Genomic DNA, 25807 nt, shown 5'->3' with positions numbered 1-25807 from the left:
TGACAGAGGAACTTAAATGTGTATTGGCCTAGAGGCTGTTCAAAAATGAGAATGGCTTTGGAGGCTCTGACATGGCTAGATGTCCTTACGACCCCAATGCTCAGATAAGCAAGAGTGTGTTGTGAAACTCTTAGAAGCGTTTATTTTAATGAAAAGTTTCCTTCAATATTCTGAGTGTCAAGTGTTCCATGAGAATGACCCACTAAAAAAAAAAATATAAAAGTTACCGTAATGTTCCTAATATTCCTAACACCTGAGGCCCTTTCCCTGTGAAATTCTGTTCTGACTTAAGGTATGGGCCTTCACATCCCTTTGTTTGGAGACAAGCATAGTGTCATGATCCCTGTGTCCCTGTTTACCTCCTTAAGAATAATTCCCAAGGGTGTTGTAAGGGTGGAGAAGGCAGACAGTGCCTCGGGGATCACTGACAAAGCTCTCCCAGGGCTCATCCTGGCCAGGGAGGCCTCTCTCTCCTGCCTCTGTCTTGCTGATGCTCTATAACCTTCCTTCCTCAATCTGGAGCTCAAGCCTATAAGGAGAAAGAGAGGAAGGAACCATGCTGTCTCAAGCAGTCTTCACTGTCCTCTATGGTAAGAAAACCACATGGCAACGTGTTGCTGTGGCTTCTGACCTCCAGGGGTTGGAGAACATGGTTTTGCACATGTTTTATTATGAAAGGCAGTAAGCATGCTCACCTCTTAGATTCCTCCAACTGTTTAGTTGCCATAAAAAATAGTGTATGTAGTAGGTTTTTAAGTGGCCACCCTACTAATAGATCTGCCTCTCATGAGGTCACCCAGGGCTAGCAGATTTTACCTCCCCATACCTCACAAGATGGATTACTGGAATCACTTGTCTGAGCTGAATGACTTCTGTCCCTGAGACCCTCAGATTGGGACACAGCTGCCATGTTGGTTGTTTTCTTTTTCTTCTTATATTGGTGACAAACTGCTCACCTGCCTTCTCTGTGGAGTATTTATTAAATACTTATTTTGTTATATTTCTTATTGATGTGCAATACTTACATGTATTTATCAGTTACAATGTAACGTTTTAATTCATGTATATTATACAGTGGCTATCGATCAAATCTGACTAATCAGCAAGGTTTCTTCTGTTCTAGGAACAAGAAGAAATGTGGAAAAGGTGGGGGAGGCCTTCTGCTTCTCTCCTCACCCCCGCCAGAGCCTTGCTAACAACCAGGCTTAGGCTTCTCCACCCTGGTACACTGAAGTGGCTCTTGTGAAATCCCATCAGCCCCGGACTTGTTGAGTCTCACCCCCAACCCTGCCCAGTAGCTTGTAGTAAATCTGAGGGAGCATTGTGGTGGAGGTCTTCCATCCTTCATCTTCATGGGGAAGCTGGCATTTTTATTGTAGTCTCTCTCTTTCCCTTCAGGACAAGGGAGGAGAAAGGAGCTTATAGCAGAACTGACCAGATGGACAACTGTCTCTTTTTTACCAGAACATTCAAAATGTTATTTCCCAGGGCACAAGCTGACTGAGACAAATGTGAAAAATTCCAGAAAGTTATGTGAAAGTTTCCAGAAGCAGCAATGGAAGAAGAGAGCGCCTGGAGATAGAAGGATCTAGAGGGAATGAGAAGGGATGGGAAGGGACGGCTGAGGAGACAGTAGGGAGTCTGTGACAGAGTTTTTTACTTTGCCATAGATACCAGTCTCATATTTATGTCATGAAAAAAAAACCCACAAAAAACAAAATTCCTGGATATCCTTAGATTGATTTAGAAATAATCTAGATTGCTATCAAATATGATAAATTAGCCCAATATATCATAATGTTACATACAGAGGCATCTAAAGGAAAAGACGCTGCAAATCCTTTCAGGTCCAAAAGAATCTCAGGACAAATGGCCAGCTGTGGTGTCCATTAGTATAACAACAAAGTGTGTGCTGGCTTCCAGGCTCCCTCAGCACCTGTGGTTCCTCTCATCCTTCTCACCCCATCCCCTACTCCAAACTTCTCTAGCTCGTGGGCTTCCCAGCACCAAGTTTCTCCTTCCTATATAATAATCCTGCCATTTTGCCCATGTGTTTTTGGACCCTTTTCTTTTGTTTCTGTTTGTTTGTTTCTGTCTGTCTCTCTTCTTTTTTCCTTTCTTCCTCTTTCTCCTCTTCATCTTCCTCTCCTCCCCTGTCTCCCTCCTTCCCCTCCTTTCCCCCTCTCTTGTCTTCCTCTCTTCATCCTCCTCACTCACTCCCCCGCTCCCCCTCCTTTCATTGCTCACAAGAGTCTGCTGGTCATGTTTAGTCACCTGCTTCTCTCCCTGGACCATTCCCGAGCCTCTGGCTGTGCTCTCTCATATCCATGATACAAAATTTCCCTTCAGTCATAGCCTAGAACAGTCACATCCTCACTTTATGTACTACCCAAGATAAGAAGTGAAGTTTTTATGGCATTTCTACAGCAAAACAATTCTCATATATAGCTCTCTTACCATCACTATTCCTTCTTGACACCTGGGGATGACGGTGTTCAGGAGAAAGTAAGGAAAAGGCACCTTCCATATACTTAAGATACAAAACCTAAAGACTGGCTAAGGCCTGGGTAGCAAGGTGTAGGGGAGATCAAGAATTCAGAATCTGATTGTGAAATATTGGGGTAAAGTAAGGCTGCCGTATGAAATATAAGATGCCTGGTTAAAAATGAGTTTTGAATAAACAATGAATGAGGTTTCATATAAACTTGACTCCAAAACATAAATTCTACATGTACTGAATCTACTGTTTTATTTGTAAAATTTTTCAAATTTAGTATGGAAGGGTGGTAGAATTTCTCAGCAATAAAAACATTTAAATTTAAATATCACAGGGAGTATGACTTGAATATAGTGAAATTAAAAGTTTAATAAGACTAAGTTTTCAGGAGTATTATTTTAGAATCAGGCTCAAAGACTGCTACAGTTCAAATCAATGACATGGTAGTTTACCCTATAAAACAGTCTGAACATTATCCAACACAAAAACTAGCTATGAAACCTTCAAAGAGTTCCAAACAACAAATTTTCATTGTCTAAAAACTTGGCTATCCCTGGGACTGGCTTTTTCTGGGGCAGGCTATTCCTGGGATTAGAAGGATGGCTCAGCCATTAGGATCACGGGCTGCTTTTTCAGAGGACCTGGGTTTGACTCCCAGTACTTACAGGGCAGCTCACAACCAACTGTTACTTCAGTTCCAGGACACTAGCTACATAGATGGCGCAGGCAAAACACCCACACATAGAAGCAGAACTGCCAAACACATAAAGAAAAATTTTCAATTGTAAAAAAAAGTGGCCATTTTGGCATTTCCAAAGGCTATTGCTAGTTACATCTTTAAGCTTTTGGAAAAAATTGATCACTAGGCAGGCAAGAAAGTAGCTCTGTATCCTCACTCTCCACCTGTAGAGTCAGAAGAATAAAATGTAATCTGGGGACCCCTACCCTAAAAGGCTACAGTTCTCAACTAAGCCAGCCAAATCATACCAAGTTGGAAGTTTTACTTTGCTTTTCTACTGCCTGACATTCACAACCACACTTTTCAACTGTTTTTAAAAAGGATCTAACTCCTCCACAGAAGCAGAGACAAACAAAAGAAAGTAGTTGTCAATTCAAAAGAAAGTTATTACCAATATGCTTAATAAAATACATGTAACATAAGCCTGCTTAATAAAGTTGTAGCTTAAAGTGAGACATGGGGAACCTGTTTCATTTTTATTAAAGCTGAATTTATTGCTTTGGTTTATTGGCTTATGTTCTCAGAACCTAATTCAGTCTCGAGATAATTTGCCCCCAAAGGAAGCAGGTGGGTCGGCTGTTCGTTGCACTATACAAGTCTAATGAGTTGTGACGCAGGCATGAGATAACCTCAGCACCCCAACCTCAATACCAAACACAAATTGCAACTAAAAAAAAAAAAATTCCGATGATGTTTAACCCCAGCAGCATCAATTTCCCATAAGATATAAGCTGAATTTGTTTTATGTATAACTCTGCAATGAATCTAATTTTCAAATTTTCCACCTTTCTTCTGTTAGACCACTTTCTCTCAGTATCTCCCTATTTTCTCCCCTGTCTGTTGGTGAAGGATGGAGGCCTGTCTTAGTTCCTCCCTATCTGTGCTATGACAAGATACCCAGACAAAAGAAATCCGTCCTTAGATTTCTAAGGAAGACAACAGTCCACCATAGTGAGAAAGCCATGGCAGCAAAGATTTGAAACATCTGGCCACTGACTGTGCCTCGCCAGCTTCCTCTTTGGTACGAAAGCCCAGGGGACAGTGGGTGATACTCATTTTTATGGTGGGGCTTCCTACTTCAAAGAACTCGGTGGAATTCCCTATAGTCAATGACCGTAGGCTCCTAATCATGAAGGCTTGTCTCTTAGATTCCAGATCCTGCGATCCTGTCAAGTTGGGATAAACAGCACCATGCCAGGGCTACATTGCTCCCTGGAGGCATTTTGTGTCCCTGTTGGGGAACTGGAGGTGCTGTCGGGGAAAGTCAGTCACAGCATTGTTGGTGGATGCTTAGGGGTGAGTCAACCAGAATTCCAGGGAAAGCAAAGACAAGTTGGCCATCCTGAGGAAAAGCAATCTGGAGTGCACAGGAGAAGAGATAACAGGTAAAAATGACTGCAAACGATGGTCTTTACCTAGAGAAGATGCTTCAGCATGGATGCCATTAAAATACTAATAAGCGTCCTTTCTGTGACTAAGTTTTCGGCTTCACAAAACAAAGAGGCAACCATTCATGAGTGGTTATATAGGTGATTGCCAAATACAACGCACACGGGATTAATCGTGTATTTTGGCAGTCAGAAACATTAATACGTTAAGAACCAAACACCATCCCCACCTTCTGCCTGCATGAAATTCTTCTACATGAAGTTCAGAAAAATCCACCTCAAGCCCCAAGCCGTTTCCTGGAAGCCTAATTCCTTTCAATAAGGTACTAAATCACTTTATTGCAAACACCACATGCTTTCTCACCACTGGGAATGCTATTACACATTGACCTTCTTGAAATTCCATTGTAAACAAAATGATCCTTTGTGATATTTCCTAATATTCCACCTAGTTTATCGCTTTCTATAATTTCTATCGTTACAGGGCCTCCTTTCACCACCCCAGCTCTTTAGAAAAAATAATCTATTCCCCAGCTGCCTATCAGAGACTGAATGGAAATCAGCCTGTCACACAGTGGTCACGCTCGTGCCTGTCACACAGAAGTGATGCTCATGCCTGTCACACAGTGGTCACGATTGTGCCTGTCACACAGTGATCACACTCATGCCTATCACACAGTGGTGACACTCATGCCTATCACACAGTGGTCACGCTCATGCCTGTCACACAGTGGTCACGCTCATGCCTGTCACACAGGGGTGATACTCATGCCTGTCACACAGTGGTCACGCTCATGCCTGTCACACAGTGGTCACGCTCGTGCCTGCCACACAGTGGTGATGCTCATGCCTGTCACACAGGGGTGATACTCATGCCTGTCAGACAGTGGTGACACTCATGCCTGTCACACAGTGGTCACACTCATTTCTGTCACACAATGGTCACACTCATTTCTGTCACACAATGGTCACGCTCATGCCAGTTTCATAGTGGGATTGGTGCACTCACTGCATTTTGAAAATGACCCTGCCCTCAATCTTTCCAAGCCAAATGTCCTGCTCATCTCTATCCAGGCCACTAGAGCAGCTTCCAGTGAAATAGGGAGGGCACAGAAGCCCCACCCACCCATTTCAGCTACCATGCTCACAGATAGGCACCAGTGCAAAGATAACTCTAGATCAGTGGTTCTCAACCTTCCTAAGGCTGAGACCCTTTACTACAGTTCCTCATGTTGTGGTGACCCCCAACCATGAAATTATTTTTCCTGCTACTTCATAACTGTAATTTTGCTATGGTTATGAATCATAATGTAAATATCTGTGGTTTTCTGATGGTCTTAGGCTACCCCTGTAAAAGGATCGTTTGACTCCAAAGGGGTCGAAACCCACAGGCTAAGAACAACTGCTCTAGTGCATTCCTGCAGATAGCCAGGAAAACTACCAGGAGAGCAGGGAGTCTTTTCAGTGTGTGTGTGTGTGTGTGTGTGTGTGTGTGTGTGTGTGTGTGTGTGTATTTTGAGAAGTCATTTGGAAGTGTTTTCATGATATGAAAATACTTCGGCAATCATAGAGAAAAACTAAAGACGTGTCCCTGGGTTCTCTCAGCTTTATTTAATAGCAGCTTATCCAAAGTTCAACGTGAAAGGATTTTAAAACATTGAGTCTGGATATTGTTTTCAAAGAACAAGAGTCAACCAGGCCAGCATGAGGGAGACCTCCTTACCTGTGACTACTGAGCAGTACTACACAATATCCTTGAGCCTGCATTCAACCCTGTGCCGAAGACTGTAAAGGGCTACAGCAGACGTTTTGGGGGCAAAAGTCTTGGCTTAGTTACACTTGCTTTCCTCAGTAGCTTCCTCTGTTGATCCTCAACTACATTTAATTCTGATGTGGAGTAGAATCTCTTGCTTCCTTGGCATTCATGCAAAATTTTCTTGTCCAGTTCTATCGAGCAGAATATACATGGAATGCTCTTGTTTCTATTGTAGCATTTAAATGTCTGCTGGAATCTTTTCCTAGAAGTAACAGGTGTCTGTAACCTAGGTTACATGCCAGTAATTACTCCCTAACACCTTTACATTGTTACAATGCAAGCTACAAAGTTCAGATTTCTATGGCTCGACTGAGACTGGTTGGGGTTTGTTTTGTTTTTAACCAAGAAACAACAATTTTAAAAAGCAAGTCTCTAATATTCCCCTAAAACATGAGTTCATATATGAATTAACTACTAGCCACTAATATTTCTGAGTCTAGCTTTTAAGATAACATGGCTCACTCTCTTTCTATTACCTATGTGGGTTTTAGCAGGTTACTTAATTGTTCTGAGGCACAAAGTCTTCATGGGCAGCACACCGATTTCAGTGAAGTTATGATCAGTTTGTGAGAAGCCTAACAGCATGCCATGAAATATGGTTGGTGTTGGCTATGTAATGTTGATGGCAGAAAGATTTATGGGTAGCAGTTCTATTAAAGAGAAAAAGAATACCCTCACATTGAAGTTCTTAATTACAAAGGGAAGATATGCTTTCATTTGGTCTGTTTGTCTTGGGTATTGCCAGAGGAGACCATGGAAAACTATAAAAAGTAAGTCTTCCAGGTGCCTACCAGAGCCACTACAAATGACACATGCCCATAAACTATAGCCTTATTATTGAAAAATCAAACAATGTGACACTACTTTGTTTGGCAAGAACATGTTTAAATTCTGTTATCTTATTTATTTCTCAAATACTTAACTAAGCATTATATTTATGTTCCCACACATTAGGGTTAGTCAAATCTATGGACATGGTTTTCAATAGTGATTCAATATAGGTTTATAAGTCAGTAGTTTTTCACTGCCCTGTTATACTAGCATAAAATTGAATATATACAGAATAACCTCCCCAAAATGATAACACAGAAGCTAGAGACCCATTCTAAAGAAAGGGAAAGGGAGAGATAGCTCCTGTCTGGAGAACTTTGAATTAAGAGTCTGGGTGTGGGAAAGGAGTTGGCAAAGCATTTCAATTTTAACTCTCTAGTTCATACGTGAAAATAGGTTAGAGGCTTGAGAGGCACAGGCTGATTACATCCTGGACAAACTCATCGTAGTGTCTGGTAGAGTTTAGAGGGTGTCCTAATAACATATTCGAGAGGGGGAAATGTTAGCTTTGTGTTTTCTACTTGAAGAAGGAAAAGACCAAAGTCATGTGCTTCATCAATTCAAGCACTAATTTACGTTCATAACAGTTGTCATTTAAGAAAAAGGGGGCAAGGTGTATTTAAAATCTAAAACAGAGTTAGTTACAATACAGACTCTTCTGTCCCCTCTCGTCACCTTTTGAAACAGAATAAAATACAGACTGCCGGTCCTTGCTTAGTACGGTTCTCAAAAAGTGGGCTTCAGAGCAGCTGGCAAGAATATACTAGAATTCCTGAAATCCAGAGACGGCCCCACATTTCGTCACTATCTCTAAGCAACTCGAAACTTCATGGCACTGAATTGTTGGCATCTTTGGGAACCTTCACCAGCAAACTTTACTTCAGTGTGGACAAAGAAGCAAGCAAAGCAATAGAAACAAGAACATGATCCCTATCCCAGAGAAAAGGCAGAGACCTCCAATCACTGAAACACGTCAAAGAGAAGAAACTACATTTCCCAGGATGCAGGGCGATAACGGAAGCAATTCAGGTCGGGACGAGGAGTATCCTTCTCTGAATTACCTAGAGAAATTTCCTGTCTAGACTCAACTGCTTCCCCACAGACTAGAGTATTTCAAAACTAATCCAGGAATTGAAAGAACCGTGTCGGTGGTTCGCTTTTATTCACAACAAGACACTTCGGTTGCATAGTTGCCCCTGAATAGCTTCCGTTTCCGGTTGGCCTATTGCCTTGGAAACGAGGATGCAAAACAACCTAGGTCGACATGGCAGGGCTGAGCAGCTCGCAGATCCCCGACGGTGAGTTCACAGCGGTGGTGTACATGCTCATCCGCGACTCCCGCTACTCAGAGGCAGTGCAGCTGCTGAGCGCAGAGCTGCAGAGGAGTCCCCGCAGCCGCGCAGGGCTGTCGCTGCTGGCCTACTGCTACTACCGCCTGCAGGAGTTCGAGCTCGCTGCAGAGTGCTATGAGCAGCTGAGCCAGATGCACCCAGAACTAGAGCAGTACCGCCTGTACCAGGCCCAGGCGCTGTACAAGGCCTGCCTGTATCCAGAGGCCACCAGGGTCGCCTTCCTCCTGGACAACCCCGCCTATCAGACTCGAGTCCTTCGTCTCCAGGCTGCTATCAAGTACAGTGAAGGTGACCTCCCAGGAGCCCGGAGCCTGGTGGAGCAGCTACTGAGTGGGGAAGGTGTGGAGGACAGTGGAGGGGAGAATGATTATGCTGGTCAGATCAACCTGGGTTGTCTGCTCTACAAAGAGGGACACTATGAAGCTGCCTGCTCCAAGTTCTTAGCGGCTCTACAGGCTTCTGGCTACCAGCCTGACCTTTCCTACAATTTGGCTTTGGCCTATTACAGCAGTCGGCAGTATGCGCCTGCTCTGAAGCATATCGCTGACATCATTGAGCGTGGCATCCGTCAACACCCAGAACTTGGTGTGGGCATGACCACTGAAGGCATTGATGTTCGCAGTGTTGGCAACACTGTAGTTCTTCACCAGACTGCTCTGGTCGAAGCCTTCAACCTCAAGGCAGCCATAGAGTACCAGCTGAGAAACTATGAGGCAGCCCAGGAAGCCCTCACTGACATGCCACCCAGAGCAGAGGAAGAGTTGGACCCTGTAACCCTGCACAACCAGGCTCTGATGAACATGGATGCCAAGCCCACAGAGGGCTTCGAAAAGCTCCAGTTTCTGCTCCAGCAGAACCCCTTTCCCCCGGAGACCTTTGGCAACCTGTTGCTGCTTTACTGTAAATATGAGTATTTTGACCTGGCAGCTGATGTTCTAGCAGAAAATGCCCACTTGACTTACAAGTTCCTCACACCCTATCTCTATGACTTCTTGGATGCCATGATCACTTGCCAGACAGCTCCTGAAGAGGCTTTCATTAAACTTGATGGGTTGGCTGGCATGCTCACTGAGCAACTCCGGAAACTCACCATACAAGTACAGGATTCAAGACATAGTAGAGATGATGAGTCTGCCAAAAAGGCTGTGAATGAATATGATGAAACCCTTGAGAAGTATATCCCTGTACTGATGGCTCAGGCGAAAATCTACTGGAATCTTGAGAATTATCCAATGGTGGAGAAGATCTTCCGCAAATCTGTGGAATTCTGTAATGACCACGATGTGTGGAAGCTGAATGTGGCCCATGTTCTCTTCATGCAGGAAAACAAGTACAAAGAGGCCATTGGTTTCTATGAGCCCATTGTCAAGAAGAATTATGATAACATCCTGAGTGTCAGCGCTATCGTGTTAGCCAACCTCTGTGTTTCCTATATCATGACAAGTCAGAATGAGGAGGCTGAGGAGCTGATGAGGAAGATTGAGAAGGAGGAGGAACAACTCTCTTATGATGACCCAGACAAGAAAATCTACCACCTTTGTATTGTGAATTTGGTGATAGGAACCTTGTATTGTGCCAAAGGAAACTATGACTTTGGCATCTCTCGGGTCATCAAAAGCCTGGAGCCTTACCATAAAAAGCTGGGCACTGATACATGGTATTATGCCAAAAGATGCTTCCTGTCCTTGCTAGAGAACATGTCGAAGCACACAATCATGCTGAGGGACAGTGTCATTCAAGAATGTGTCCAGTTTCTAGAGCACTGTGAAATTTTTGGTAGAAACATCCCTGCTGTTCTAGAACAGCCCTTGGAGGAAGAAAGAATGCACACTGGGAAGAATACAGTCACATATGAGTCAAGAAAATTAAGGGCTCTGATTTATGAGATAATTGGATGGAATGTGTAATTATGGTTGACAACAACTTTTATCATGTTGACTTTGTATGTAAATTATCAGTTTTTCCTGTATCTAGCTTTTGCAATTTGTATTTGCTACTTGTAAGACTTTGTAAATTTTAGTGTAACAAAAGAACTATTAGATATAACCTGCACTTTTAGATTCTGCCAAATGAGATTATATAAGAATAATAGAAGGTCCTAGAAGGTACTTTGAAAATTTCAAAACTGAGAAAGATATTGTGTCTATCATGTTTTCTCTGATTTTTTTTGGTTTTGACGTATCTTGGGCAACCTTTGTTATTATGTTATCCGGGGACCACATACTAAGTTCAGAACTTAGTAGTCCATAATATCTTCTTGTAATCACTCCAAGGATTGTGTTTTCTCTTTGTACAACTCCCATGATTTTATAGAGAATTTAGAGTGTTTGATAGGTTTCCAATATAGATATAATATTTTGTCCAGATGAAGTATCTTAGGTAATAAATGGTTTTTGATAGTTTTCAAGAGTCCGTAGATTCACTTAATAAACTACAACACTAAGAAATACTACAAAATAAATAATGAGAAAAGAAAACCTATGTGGTGCTTAGCTCCATGCTAGTGATTTGAATTTATGATCCAGTCATTCTGTCGCTGTTTCTCAAGTACTTTATTTTCATTTATCTCTCACAGTAACCAGGACCAGAGGTAACCAGAGAACTCCTGTAGTGAGAATTCTGGAATTTTGGGTTCTTTTAAAAAAAAAAAAAACACAGAAATATTCTAAGAATGTGTTTTCATTTTAATCCCAGGTGTGGGACATGGGACTGCTTCACAGCAGCTGAGTAGGATTCGCCTCTTGCTCTAACTAGATGCAGATAGTTTCTGTGGTCATGTGGTATTTGGAATTCTGGGAACTTTTCAGAGGGTATGTAAATGCTAGGGCGCCGATAGGCGGGGTTGGTGGTTGCTCAGGGGGAGTTATGTGCAGTTTGTTAGTAGTAATGCTCAAAGAAGAAACAAGAAAAAGAAATTAGATTCAGAGATCTCTTGTTCACCTCTCTATCCTTCTTTCCTATCTAGTGACAGAGGGTGAAATCTGGGAGATAAAGGCTGGGAAAAAGAAAACTCCACAATAGTAGGGAAAGCAAGCTGCACTTCTTCCCCAGATCCACTCCTCCTCCTCTTCCCTTAAGAACAACCAACACTACATAACAAGATCTTTCACAAGTTCTCTTATCAGGGCTGAGTGAAGCAACCCAGTAGGAGGAAAAGGGTCCTGAGAGCCTTTGAAATAGAGATGACCCCACCCCCAACTGTTACAAGTTTCACAAAAACACCAAGCTAACAACCATGACATATTTACAGAGGACTTAGCACAGACGGTGCAGGCTCTGTAACTGCTGTTTCAGTGTCTGTGAACCCCTATGAGTTCTGCATAGGTCTTTATTGTACCCTGTCCAGAATAACCCATTCCCACAACTGATGAAAAAGTCCATCAGTCCTGGAATGTAAACTGATATATTCATTGTTTGTTTCAATCCAGGATTCCCAGTAGTTTTACTGGCTTCCCACTGAGATCTCTGCTTATTCTAATCAACTTATTTTATTTTCTGAATCCTACAAAAACAAAAAAAAAAAAAAAACCTGTTTTTCAGTCCCTTGTTCCTGTCTCTCCATAAATGTAACCCCAATCTGACCTGGTTTAGAAAAATACTTAACAGGTTAAACAACATATAATTGTTGCTTTTGAATTTCTTACTTACATATTCAATAGTTTCTTAGATTCAACCAAATTACTTTCTACTGGCAGACAAAAAGCCCCTGCTGTAATGTGAAGATGATTTTTTCCCCTTTAGGGATGGTTTAGCCACACAGTTATAGCATGTAGGTTCAGTACAATACCTGAGGAGAGTGAACTCCTGGGTGCTCAAAATCTGTTAGAAAAGAAACTCTGACTCGCTGTGTAGTCTAAGGCTTTGGGGTGAAGGCATCTGTGATAATGAACTGGGCTGCTACCATTTGCCAGTGTTAGTTTGATCCCACACGGGAGGAGAATCAGGGTTTAGTAGTCTCTTAAAAAATGTACCCCACAGCACACTCTATATCTCAAAAACTTCTGCTGGGGCAAGTCACTCTGGTCCCTCTTAATTTCTACATTCCCCTTAAGAACTGGAAAGTAAATGAGCTGCAATCTTATTTTCAACAATCAACATTAAATTTTTTCCCCTATTTCCTCTCAACTTCTTTTCTTAAAAAAAAAAAAAAAGCTTTAAAGTAATGTTAATCACTAAAAAGCAAATGTTCTCCAGATTCCCTTTTGCAAACAGGTCAGCCTTCATTCGGTCAGTTTATTTATCCAGGTGCTGTTCGTGGTTTGCATGTATGAGTGACTTAATGTTTAGAGCATAAAAAGCTTTTCAGAGAAGCTCCTTAGCCCTTGCAGCTGAGCAGTCTGGATTTCCTGGTTAGTAATGCAGTCTGGTAATTCTGCCTGCTCTACCTCTGAGTGAAGGAATGAAGCTCAATCAAGGCAATTGTCTCCTTCCTTACCCAAGCTCTCCAGAGACTCTAATGACAACAAATTCTCAGGAGCCAGGAGCCAGGAGCCTGGAGAAGCTTGGGGAGAGTGGCATTCTTAATCTATCTGCAATATTTACTGTTTTAGCTTTAGCATGTTTTTCCAAAGACTCTTTGCATTTATTTACTTATTTAGTGAGTTCAAGTGTGCATGTGCCGTGGTGCTTGTGTGGTGCTGAGAAACTTGCCTGTCTTAATTCTAGAATGACTTTACAATGCCCGGATCCTCCCCTCATGATTTGACTGACAGTCTCTACAGCTGGCACAAAGCACTGTTCCATTTCCATGCTCCTTGAGCTTACTCGGTTAGTACTAAAAATGCTTTTCTTGACAAAGGGGAATGACTCCCCTATATTTCTAAAGCTTTACTGCTTTAAGACTTCTTTGTAATACTGGCATAGTCTATTTTAAAGGGCTTGGATATAAAAATCCACGATAACAGCCCTGGGTGCCTTGTATATGATGGTTGTGAGTTGATGTTTTCTTACGGTTACCACTGCTATGATAAAACAGCACACCCAAAAGCAAGGAAAGGGTTTATTTCAGCTTACCACACCACAGTCCACCACTGAGGGCAGTCAGAGCAGAAACTTGGAAGCAGGAGCTGATGCAGACTATCAAAGAATGTTGCTTACTGGCTTGCTTTTCCATGGCTCATTCGGCCTGCTTTCTTATGGTAAGTATCCAGGACCACCAGCCTAGGGGTGGAAATATCCATAGTAAACTGAACCCTCCCACACCAATCAACTTTAAAAAATGCACCACAGTTCTGTCCACAGGCCAATCAGGTGGGAGTATTTTCACAATTAAGGTTTCCTCTTCCCAGATGACTCTAGCTACTGTCCTGACAGTCTGTACCCATTTAATGCTTTTAGTCTCAGGCATTGAGACCTAAATACAAGTCCCCCTGAGTAGCACCAAAGAGTCTGCTCCCCTAGTCACTAGTAAGTGCATTGTTAATGGGTGCTACCTTGTCAGCTAATTAATAGGTGGCCTTTTAAGAGTTTTGTCCACATTTCTCTAGGGATTTTTTTTTTTTTTTTTTTTTTTTTTTTTTTTTTTTTTGCGTATGTGTGTGTTCGATCACACGAATGTGCACATGTTCATGCATCTAGGTACATTTGTGTGTGCGCAGGTAATGCATGAAACCCCAAGGTTGATGTTGAGTCTTCTTCAATTGCTTTACACCTTATTTTTCCTCCATTTATTTACTTTGTGTATATGGGTATTTTATCTGCATGGATGTCTGTGTACCACAAGTATGTCATGCCCATGGAGGGCCAGAAGAAGGCATCAGACCCCCTGGAACTGGAGTTGAAGACAGTTATGAGTCCCATGTAGGTGCTAGGAATCAAACCTGGGTCCACTAGAAGAGCAACCACTGAAATATTCCTGAGAGAGGATGCTATTGGCAAGGTTTAAATAAAATCACAAGAAAATAAAAAGTTCTGTAAACAATGATTGGTTTTAGGAATGATTTATTTGTTCCCAGCACATCTTTAAAAATTACACATGGGCATTTTTGTTTTAGAACAAGACTAAGAAAACCAGTGGGAAGAAATTCTGAACATATACTAAGAGCATGGTATCCAGACTATGCATTGAGCCCTTGTGAAACAAATGGCATGGCTCAGTGAACCTGACAGGCTGTACTAGCACCTCAGGGATGCCACCTCCCACTACATAGCCACGTGTAGACTGTAAGTATTAAGGGAAGAACTGTTTCCTATGCATTAGTTACAGCAGTATAATGGCTTACATACACATTTTTTTTCCCACATGTAATTCCCAAAAGATTACTACAGTACCGGCAGAACATGTACTGCCATGGAGGAAGACTCAGGATAAGGTAATATTCAAGTCAAGATGTATCAGAGCAAAGTATTTCACAGGCCTAGTAAAACAAACAAACAAACAAAAGAACAAAGCTGTATAGAACACACCTACTTCTCACTGGATTTGTTGCTGTCCAGGAACAAAATATTCATCATTCTGAAGGCACCATCACACACAAAAAAGACGGACACATAGTATAAGGACTAGAAACCCTGTCTCCAGGTTTTACTCCTTAGGGAGCTGTGTGAACAAAGCCAAAAACATATAGTGGGTGTCTCAGGACTTGCCAAGCATCCGCACTTGCTAACCCACATCTCAGGATGACTGGGTTGGAACCGTAGGGATGAGAAGTAGACACTTAACCCACACACTGATTAGATGTTTGAGTCTAACCAATGGCTCAGCATGTAACTGAATACAGATAACGTAAACCAACACTGGACAGTGTCTCTGCATGCAGGCACCAAATTCTGCTGTGTCTTGAAGAGGAGGAACCTTGGAATATTAAACCATCTCTGTCTTTACAGATGTGCCTTCTCTCATTTTAAACTGTTTCACGGAAAAAGAGAAAAATCCCAACAAGGCACTGTGAACTTTTAGAGCATAGTGTTTAAGTCATCACTCAATAAGTAGCTATTTATTGAAACTACGCTGATACAGGCATTCCAGGAGCTCTGTGTACAGTCAAGGGGATAAAGGTGTTTCACAGGACGAATGCTGTGCTGCTGAGAAGCAGTACAAACGTCAGCTGTTTTCCAAATGGCATGGATGACAGAGCAATCTACGCTCAAGATTTCTTTCTCCTGTTTCCTTGCTCTCAGGAAGTAAACCCCTAGTATCTAAAAAAGCATTTCATCAAACAATGTATTATTACTTTAATCTTTAAAAACAAAACAGTATTCTTTGGAGGAGGCAGTCTTTTCATACTCACATAACTAGGCATAATTCTGTGAGGGTTCTTTGGCTCAGGTGTGGTACCCATCTGTGAGCTTTCCTCCCTCAGCTAAGGAGCTGAGTGTACTTAGAAGAGTGTGAGACTGTTCACTGGGATGCTCCAGGTTTTAAAGAGAATGCTTCAGAATCACAGACTCAACACCACCTAGGAGTTTAGTCTTGATTTAAAAATAACCAGAGACTGATACAACCTAGCTTATGATATGTTCAGCTGTAAAGCCAAAGGGATTTAGTCGTAATTAGGTTGTCTAGATAATGCTACATTAGCAGACTTATAAAAAATTATTTTCTACTTTCAAATCTGTGGAAATACGGAGTAAAAAAGTAAAGTTGAAAACATGTATACAGAAGAAAAACAGCTCCACACTTCCTTTGATTTAAAAAAAATCATAGGCTCATGTCCATTTTATTAATAATGTTTCTATAATCTCTTGACATTATACAAGCAGTTTTTACAGTTAAGTTTCACACTGAAGACGAACACTATTTGGCTTAAGGAACAGAAAGCTGGGTTACATCCTTCATGTCAGACACATACTTCAACAGTTTAAGAAAACCTTTTATATTTTCAGGACTTTCTTTCTTCAGTAACAGGAAATTAGTAAGAATTAAATGAATCTGTAGGCAGATGGCTCAGAATGGAACATGAAGCCCTGAGCCAAGCCAAGCCTCCACAGCTGACACAGCCAAAGGCAGAGAACTCTTTAGGAGCTTTTCAGCCCTACTCTGCGCCTGCTGTGCTCCCTGCTTTTCTCCTGTTAAAGCTGAGCCTCTGTTAAAATCAAAATCACTGTAGATTAAGTGACAGGAAAAAAAAACAAAAAAACAAACAAAAAAAACCCTCAAAATTACTAAAACTATTGACCCCGTGTCTCAAGCTCCTCACACTGGAGATACACATTCTACAGACTGCATCTGAGGCCACCTCAAGTGTGACTACATGGTGTGTGGCAATCCCTCTGCATCACTGTGTTCTGACAGTGCTACCAGAGCTGGCCCCATTCGGAGCAAGACACTTCAGGTTATGACATCAGAGTTTCTCTGATCAGTTACACTTAGAAGCTGCTGGTATGAAAGAGTATGACAAATAAATATCAAATATGCAAACTAGGACTGTTACAGTATTCTAGAAGGGGAGAAGGGAGGTTCTTACATGTGTTTATATCTGATATAATATACACACCAATGGAAGCTTGTTTTTTATTGAGCTTTTGTTTTCCAAAATACACCAACAACACAAATGTGCATACTAGAAGGCTTCCAGATTCATAAATAACCTCAGGTCAATAATCCTATTATATGTAAGCATTTTGAGTAACAACCTACCATTTCTAAAAAGAGCATAGTTTAATCCTTTATTCTTTGATAAAATGCTGGACACAAGAACCATGTGGTCTCTACAATTCAGCTGAGAGGCTCAAGGACAATAGCATAAGAATCAATTCACTTATGCACCTCTCCACATCTCATCATACATGGATGCAGCAGTTTCTCCAACGTTGATACAGCCTGTCTGTGGAGTCCGTAGTAGCATCTCACTCCATTTCTCACTAGCAGCAAGTTCCCATTCCTACTGAAAGCCCAACCTGCATGTGATGTCATCATATTTAAACAAAATATTACACATAAGACTAACTTAAGAAGGGCAACTCAGTGTGATGGGCTTCTGATATCAAACAGGCTACATCTTTCAAAGAAACTAATCTATGAGTTAAGATGCTTCAGATAACAATATTTTCCTGGGCTTAGCTTCATGAAGCCATATGCAGACACTTCTGAAAGAAGAGACAAGGTTTAAGTGCTCTGTGCATACTCATGAACTCACGTTCCTCCGCAGACACAGTCTACACTGAGGCACCTCCCAGAGTGGGTGGGAAGGCTTCCTGATTTACAGTCAGAGTGAAATACTACTACTGAACATTTCTGTGTTCCAAAATGATCCCTGTAGAAATTACTTAAAATACAAAATGTAGTAACTGTTATAGAATCAAGGTTGGTGAGGCCTCCATACACAGAAAAGGGAAGCAAAGACATAAACTGCCAACTCCCATAGAGCCCATGTGGTATAGGGACCAACCCAGCAACTTCAGGGGTTAGTCCCAACTGTAGTACAGACTGCTGAGAATCTGAGCTCCTTGAGAAAAACATTTTAACAATCACATGCAAGGAACTGACCTGCTAATGAAATTATTAAAATAACTACTTGAAAACATGTAGATACTTCCAGTGAGATGTTGAAATCATACTAAATGTTACATTTCAATTACCAATTAGAGAATCACCTTCATGAAGATGCATTTTATAAAGAATCTTATAATTCTAAAGGCAATTTCCTTGAGTGGCTATTTCAAACCATCAAAGTTTTTAATCAAAGATCTGATGTAAATTTTATAATTAAAAATAAATCATCAATAAAAAGGCAGCTTCCAAAAAATAAATATTGAGTTTTTGTTGTTAACCTAATACTTAATATTGATTTTCCTACAGATTTAAATTTGTTAGTTTGAGGCCAATTATAATAGTTAAAAATTATTTACCATTTTGAAGTCTTAAAAATATTTTGTCAATTTTAAATTTTCACTGTTCTTTAAGGCTACTTAAAATAGAAAAGATATCAAACCGCTCCGACATATCTGGAGCTGTTGCTACACAGACAGTGTGTCCTTTTAAAGGATCGTCTGCATTTTGACTTACATTATCTGATTAAATATTTAATTTTAAAAAATTATCAAAAGTTAGGTATTGCATTAAGAAAAGAACCCATTTCAAAATGTGAATCAAGAACCTCAACAGACAGTGATTTAAAGCAATTGTTCCACTTATTTCAATATCCAGTTTTGAATGTAAAAATGTCTGCTAAATATGATTAATGTTCTCCTTTTTATTTAAGAAATAGGATATTTTAAACTTGTGATTATGGCATATGCAGTCATATATTTTTTTTTAAATTTAGGTTAAACCAGTAATTCAAAAAAGCACTAAACTATTATTAAGAATTAAACTGAAACTATTTTTCCATGAAAATTTATCAGGCTATTTGTGGCTAATTAAAAAAAAAAAAAAAAAGATTGTTGTCATTGAAATTATTGAGGCTTTCAAATCCAAAAGTCAACTAATGACTATTTCTTTAGCCAAATAATTCTTTAAACTGGAGACAGCAGGTTCAGGAGCCTTTCTTTTGTTCATGCTGCAGCTGCTTGTGCAGCTAACAAGCATGGGACAGAAGAAACCTGAGGGCTGGAGGATGGACAATGGCCTTCACTTCATGGTACAACCTGCCCTTCACGTGTAATGAGTCAGCTGTTCTTACAAAGCATGTTATGAACGATCCAGGACACAACTATAGGTGACACGTCAGTGATACAAATACAGCTCACACCCTCCTAGAAACAGACACGGAGGACAAAAATGTGTCTGCTCACAGAGTAATTTATGTGTTGGCAATTTAAGTTTGTAACATGTATGCACTTCAAGCAAAGCTTAGGCTGAGCACCTTATACAGATGAAGGCATGCTAGTAACAGACTACCAGCTCTGTCATGAGAGTCCTCCCCAATGACCTACTACTCATAGCAAAGTACGCTTTTAACAACATACACAAACATTTCTCACTAGCAGAATCTTTGCTAGATTATCTGCTTTAGAGAAATGTTTAAGAAAGGACAGAACAGAAGAGAGGCTAGACGAGTAACGGATGACACCATCTGCCTCAGCTCACCTAGAGGAGGAGCATGTCAAACAGCTGGCAGCATATTCCTCAGATAATGGGCAGCCTTGTGCTGCCTGACTAAAATCTGAAATGACAACCAGTTAGTTGGCTATAAACTGGTACACCTACAATGAGACCCAGGAACACCATCTGTCAATCTATAGATGTAGAAACAAAGCATAGAACAAAACCCAACTCATTTTAAACCAACAAACAAATGTAACTGAAATACAGTCCCATGATATATTTGATTACTGGTATAACCATAGCTGATGACTTTTAAAAGGTAACATTTTTCACAATGATATTAATGGAGTTATAAAAGGTTTCTGTTTCCAAAGATGTTACTGGGGTCCACATATTCTTTGACAGACTTTAGCATCCCAAAGCCGACATCAGAGATGCTCTCCTTTAGCCACTGCTTTCGTAACTTGCCCACTGGAAGACAAAATAAAAAAGGCTTCAATACACACCTTGTATGCTGGAAAACAATCAATCTTGTGACCATGAGTGAGCAAACACTGTATGATAAATGCTTTTATTCAAAAATGAGAAGTGTTTTGCTTTATTTGATTTATTGAGCCCACCAGACTATCAAGCTCATTAAGCCCGATGCATTCCCAGGGGAAGTCTTCGCCCTACGGTGTCTCCTTTCTCTGTAAACTATGAAATGGAGATTGAAGGAAGCATGGGCTGAGATTACAGCCTATACAAACAACAAGATGAAAAGAATCATTCTTATCAAAAGACCCTAACCTTTGTCATAACTACTCAACAAACCCAAATTTTGTTTGGGTTTGAAGCTTACTGAAGAAAAGTATCATAGAAAAATGAATCTGTTTGGGTAGACTTAACAAAAACTACAGACCTTTAAAATACTTTAAGAAATACAATTAAAAGAAATGAGAAAATCTGACTCAAAGGATTCTGGGGGAAAAGACCTAGTTATGGATCTTTCCAATTAAAATTCTTTTCCAAGTTCTTTAAAATGAACCCACACCCCCCAAGTAACAGACACACTCTTGGCATTGTTCTGTCAGATCCAAACTTTTTTGGTTTTTTGTTTTATGTTTTTGGCACACACAAAAGCAGGTGCCTAATCTGTTTTAAATTGAATCTCTTCTTATGAACTGTCCGTTTTATTTTTTTCTCGTTTTAGGGCTTACATATTTGAGGCAATAAAGTATCACAATAATTAGCAGTGTTAATCATTTTTAAAGGCACTAAGTAAAAAACAACCTTTCTACCTAAAACTTTTGTGAAGGGCAGATAAAAAAAAATTCTGTCAACTTGCTTTGGCACTGAAAGCAAAGCACTTTATTGACTTTAACATGACAAAATGGGTGTCAATTTACTTTAGGGCTATTTTCAGTGAGCATTTTTTGAACATATGCGTTATTATAAAATAACTGAATTCAAATGGCCACTTTGCACAAATGTTCATTAATGATCCAAAGTCATCAACAGAGACTTAATTGGCCAACAGAAATGGGAAGCCTTTCATTAAGTCTCTGGCCTGTCACTCTGAATTGCACTCCCATTTGTCAGGCTGCAGCAATACATCACAGCACCTGCCTTTTGGAACCTTAAATACCATGTCAGCTCAGCTCAAAGAAGCTTTCAGGTCTAGTTTTCTGGGAAACCACTAAATCATCATCTAAATAACCAAATGGCATGATACTTCAGAGAGCAAGGTATCTGTGGTTGGCATCAAAACATGAAAGCGCGCTGTGTGGTTATAACAGGGGAAGCAAAGTTTAGTGGGGGGAAAAATCTGAAGTTAAAAATAGAAGTTTCTGTTTAGAAATCTCTCTCTGAAAACAGATGCCACATGAGGACTCCTTGCACAGCCTCCACCTGAAGATTTCTAATAGGACCATTATCACCTCAACACTCTGCTACAACCTGAGCTGTTTCATCTGCAAATGAACTGACCTATTCAATTAGAACATCCTACACAAGTTGAGAGTCTGTGTTTCTGGATTTGCTCTGAGATAGATAGATAGATAGATAGATAGATAGATAGATAGATAGATGATAGATTAATAGACAGATGGATGGATGGATGGATGGATGGATGGATGGATGGATGGATAGATGGAGCTACTCCGACTTGGGAAAGGTGTTACCCATGCTGCAGCAGCTCAGGGGAGAGGGATGAAGAGCAGTCAGTGTCAGTCTCCACAGTTATCTGTAATATAGCTTCACTGAATGTGTCCTGTGGTTATGGATGTAATTGTCCTGAAAAGACGGCAAACAACTGCTCCAACAAGATGGAGCACATTAGAAGCTCAGCAGGACACCCAACAGCTAGCTTGTCTGCCTGGTTTTACACCTCCAGTAATAATGCAATTCCACAAGGAACTGAACCATTGTCTGAGAAGCCACCCAACAGCCATTGCATCCTTAATGAAGTCACTCACCAAGCACTAGAAAACAGAAGGTGCTTGGAGTGCATCATTAGTTCTGTCAGAAGGATAATTTACACATCTATCTTGTCAAATTTTCTATGGTTTATACTTTTACAATAATCAATCTAACATACATTTGATTAGTGAACTAGTAAGCAGCAGGGGAGAAGGCATAGCTGTGGCCCCTCATAAACATGTTTGATGAAAGAATTTAACCCATTGGTGGTACTAGTCTGTGAACTGTTCTGATACTGGTAATAGAAATAGCAATATCAGGACTTTGGAAATCTTGTCTTGCCCAAGTAAAGGGACTAGAAAGCTTTGGTTTTGCTTAGCTAAGGCAACTACCCTGTAGAGTCAGTGTGCTAGGAGGAAGCATGGTTTCAACATAAGCATCCATGCAACTTACTAATTAGACAGTAACTAGGAACAGTCCTGAGATCCTGGGAGCTCTGTATACATCAATAAATTAAAACAGCACAGGCCTAAGCCCAGAAGGAAGTAGCTTCCAAGCACAGACTTTTATTACAGAGTTGGACCACATGTACGTCAGAAAGTTCTTAGCTTGCTTGATATTCATCAATCAGAAGCCATACTCATCCATACACTTGTGACATATATGCTAAACATTTATATGCTAGCACCTTAAACATCTGCACATTTATTTTCCGAAAAGAAACAGTTCCCTTTATAGAGCACACCCTATCAGACAGGAAATATGATTGAATGGCTACAAACAGCAAAGATGACAACTTCTACATGCCTACCATGCAGCAGGCACTACAAAAAAAGCATATGGCATGAAAGTGTATGCATTCCATATGATTATCCTATGTGTGCTGTTGATGGCTACTTGAGAATCTGGTGGCCAGGAACATCTTTTCCTGTTTAAACTAAAGTCTGACTTCCAACGGTGTCTGTCTTCTAGAGTAGAGAAAATAGGAGGTTCAGGGATTTATTTTTTTTAAATCACTTACTTTACCCAGCTTTTTTTTTTTTTTTTGACAGATTCAAGGAATAATGTGTTTTGAACACTTGTCTGTAACCACAGTGCTGGGCATGGGCAAAGACAGGCAGGCCCCTTGTGCTTGCTGGCTCGCTAGTCTAGCACAGAAGACAAATTCTAGGTTGAGTCCGGTACCAGTGATGAGAATGCTACTCAGTGTGAACCTCTGGACTCCACATGTATACACTGGCATACTTGTACATATATACAGCGTACACACACACACACACACACACACACACACACACACACACACACACGTACAAGGTTAATGATGAAGTGAGTGGTGTCGTATGTTAAAAAAAATGTGAACATGATGGCTAACCTGACCCACAAACATTATCTGAAACTCCTCTTTGTGGTTTAAGATTTAGCAGAAACTACTAAATAATTCTATCTTAAAAGGAATAAATCTGAGTCAGCTGAACAAGAGGTCTCTTTATCTAGATATATTTAACTTGCTAGTCACAGTTTGTAAGGGTAGAAAGACTTTTACAGATTTATACAGAAGAACAAAATGGGAGGACAGGCACACAGCGCAGTGGTAAAGTGCTTGCCTGGCACGCTGCTACAAGGGTCTAGGTACTTGGTAGAAGGAAGGAGGACACAGAGAATGAAGTGGACCAGAAAGAGTAGAAAAAAAAAACCCGACTATTATAAAATAGAGTACTTATTTAGAAGCTTACTAAAGCTGAAGAACAAAAGTAGAATTAGTAAAAGCCAAAAAGTAAGAGCTATTATTTGAACAGCCAGGTCTTGAGAACTAAGGCTGTAGGACATGTTCAGTATGCACAGGCCCAGCCTTAATCCCATCACCACAAAATGAGCCATCACAAATAACAAGCAAAACACCAAGTACATCTGCTTGTGCAGTAAAGCACACTGTGGTTGGTTGCTTCTGGCAAAACTGCATGCATCGTAAATGCCAGACAACAGATCTCTACCTGAGACGTGATAGCATCTAGCCCGAAAGAGAATCTGAGATGGGACAATATGACTCTTCATGGCTTCGTAAGAGAAACCGAATGCTCAAGACCACGAACACTACAGTGTTATATGGGTTTTCTCTTATTGCCAACATTTAAAATGCCTGGTTTTTTTTTTTTTTTTTTTTTTTTTTTTCTTTTCTGTGTTGTTTAGTGGGTTTTGTTGGTCTTCTGAGACCAGGTCTCAATCCTGTCATCATCCTGCCTCAGATGCCTGAGTACTGGAGTTATAACAATGTCCACCATCACAATACTTGATAGCAGTGCCAGTTTTTATTGTTGTTTTCTTATGCTAAGGATTTGTCTACACAGTTTATCTAACACCTCTGAATGTTTGAAGAGCTCTTTGGAAACTACAAACTGAAAAGAAGTTTCAGTAATTAGAGTAAGTAAGAACTGGACTCAATCTGTCTTTAGTGCCACCATCAATTACTTTGTTACACTTGAAATTTAAACCAAAGTAGAACTGAGTGTTTATACACACAACAGAGACCAAAGGAAATGATCAGGTTAAATAAGACTGATAAAACAAGAAAAGAATAGTAAATGTTCTTTCTTGAAGACTAAGAACAATGTCTTATATTGTTCTTTGTTGTCTTGTTAAATAATACAGTATCTACCATACAGTAAGATAGTCAATACATTTAGTTGAGGTAAAAATGAATGGAACCACAGTTATTCTCAAGACATTTAAAATACAGCATAGGGATTCAAAAATCTAGTAAAGCAATGTAGTTTTCTTATTTCTTCGATTGTATTCACCCTGTGCTTCCTGTATTTTAGCATTATTTCTTGAGGATACCTAGAGCTATTCTGTAGTAGGTATAGAAGGCGTGACACAGAACTGCAAGTTCTCATTTCTTCAAAATCTTGAGAACTCTCTGAACCTTACTAGTGATTCTCAACTGCAGTGAGTAGCACTTAACAATGTTTATGGAAATTTCTGACTGTCCTGATGGGGCAACTGTTATTGGCATTGTGCTGGATAGTTATGTCAACTTGACAAAAGCTAAAGTCATATAGAAAGGAACCACAATTAAGAAAATGCCTGGATAAAATCTATCTGTAGAGCATTTTATTAATTAATGATTGACAGAGGAGGCCCCCAGGGTGGTATCATCCCTAGGTTGGGCTCCTGGGTTTTCTAAGAAAGCAGGCTGAGCAAGCCATGGGAAGCAAGCCAGTAACAGTACCCCTCCATAGCCTTGTATAAGCTCCTGTATCCAGGTTCCAGCCCTATTTGAGTTCATTTCCTGACTTCTTTCAGTGATGGACTATCACATGGAAGAACAAACCAAATATAAAATAAATACTTTGCTCTTCAACTTCCTTTTTGGTCACGGTATTTCATCATAACAATAGCAACCTTAACTAAGATAGGTATCTACTGGGTGGAAGCCACGGGTGCTGCTAAACATTCCACAACTCACAGAGCAGCACTCCACCAAATCTGGCCAAAAATGTAGCTACTGGCAAGACTGAGAAATCCATGGCTCTCTATGCTTCTAAGTGCTCACCACCCAGGAGCCCAAACAACTGCCATAAAGGTGTACTTTCAATGCTGGATCAGCAGCTACAAGTAGCACAACCCTGCAAGAAAATACTGTAAATCTAAACTGTTCAGCACAGTGGCCACTAGTTATATGTGGACACAGAGCATTTAATGTGCTTAGGATAACTAAGAGAGTAATTTTTTTATTTTTAATTACAGAAAATTAAATAGTTATATGTAGCATCATGGCTTCTAGATTGTACAGCACAGCTACAAAACAACAGCAGAAATAAAATTTACCTAACAGATATTAGATTTTTAACAGATTC

At 40.4% G+C, this 25807-nt stretch overlaps 2 protein-coding genes and 1 long non-coding RNA gene across 3 annotated transcripts in view; 2 read left to right on the top strand and 1 right to left on the bottom strand.

Moving 5' to 3' along the window:
* The first annotated feature begins 458 nt into the window (after nt 1–458).
* LOC143441346 (uncharacterized) lies at nt 459–3691 on the top strand. The gene is made up of 2 exons (XR_013108658.1): nt 459–590; nt 1124–3691. It is a non-coding gene; the product is annotated as an uncharacterized LOC143441346 (long non-coding RNA).
* Nucleotides 3692–8430: 4739 nt separating this feature from the next.
* Nucleotides 8431–11025, top strand: Ift70b (intraflagellar transport 70B). Its single transcript, XM_034496589.2, has one exon. It carries the CDS (start codon nt 8536–8538, stop codon nt 10528–10530), a length of 1995 nt encoding a protein of 664 aa, XP_034352480.1. The 5' UTR covers nt 8431–8535; the 3' UTR covers nt 10531–11025.
* Nucleotides 11026–14546: 3521 nt separating this feature from the next.
* Agps (alkylglycerone phosphate synthase) overlaps nt 14547–25807 on the bottom strand; it is a 97617-nt gene continuing 86356 nt past the window's right edge. Inside the window, exon 20 of the mRNA XM_034494389.2 lies at nt 14547–20021. Within this exon, the coding sequence (XP_034350280.1) occupies nt 19900–20021 (122 nt within the window). The 3' untranslated portion in view covers nt 14547–19899. The remainder of the gene's footprint in view (nt 20022–25807) is intronic.

The sequence above is a fragment of the Arvicanthis niloticus genome, chromosome 2, assembly GCF_011762505.2.
Source record: "Arvicanthis niloticus isolate mArvNil1 chromosome 2, mArvNil1.pat.X, whole genome shotgun sequence".
Classification (NCBI taxonomy): domain Eukaryota; kingdom Metazoa; phylum Chordata; class Mammalia; order Rodentia; family Muridae; genus Arvicanthis; species Arvicanthis niloticus.
Note: the sequence above shows the minus strand (reverse complement) of the source record. Positions and strands in the feature narration are given on the sequence as shown.

Excerpts from the sequence above, each read along its gene's own strand:
- Ift70b (XM_034496589.2), top strand. The coding sequence starts at position 8,536 with ATGGCAGGGCTGAGCAGCTCGCAGATCCCCGACGGTGAGTTCACAGCG.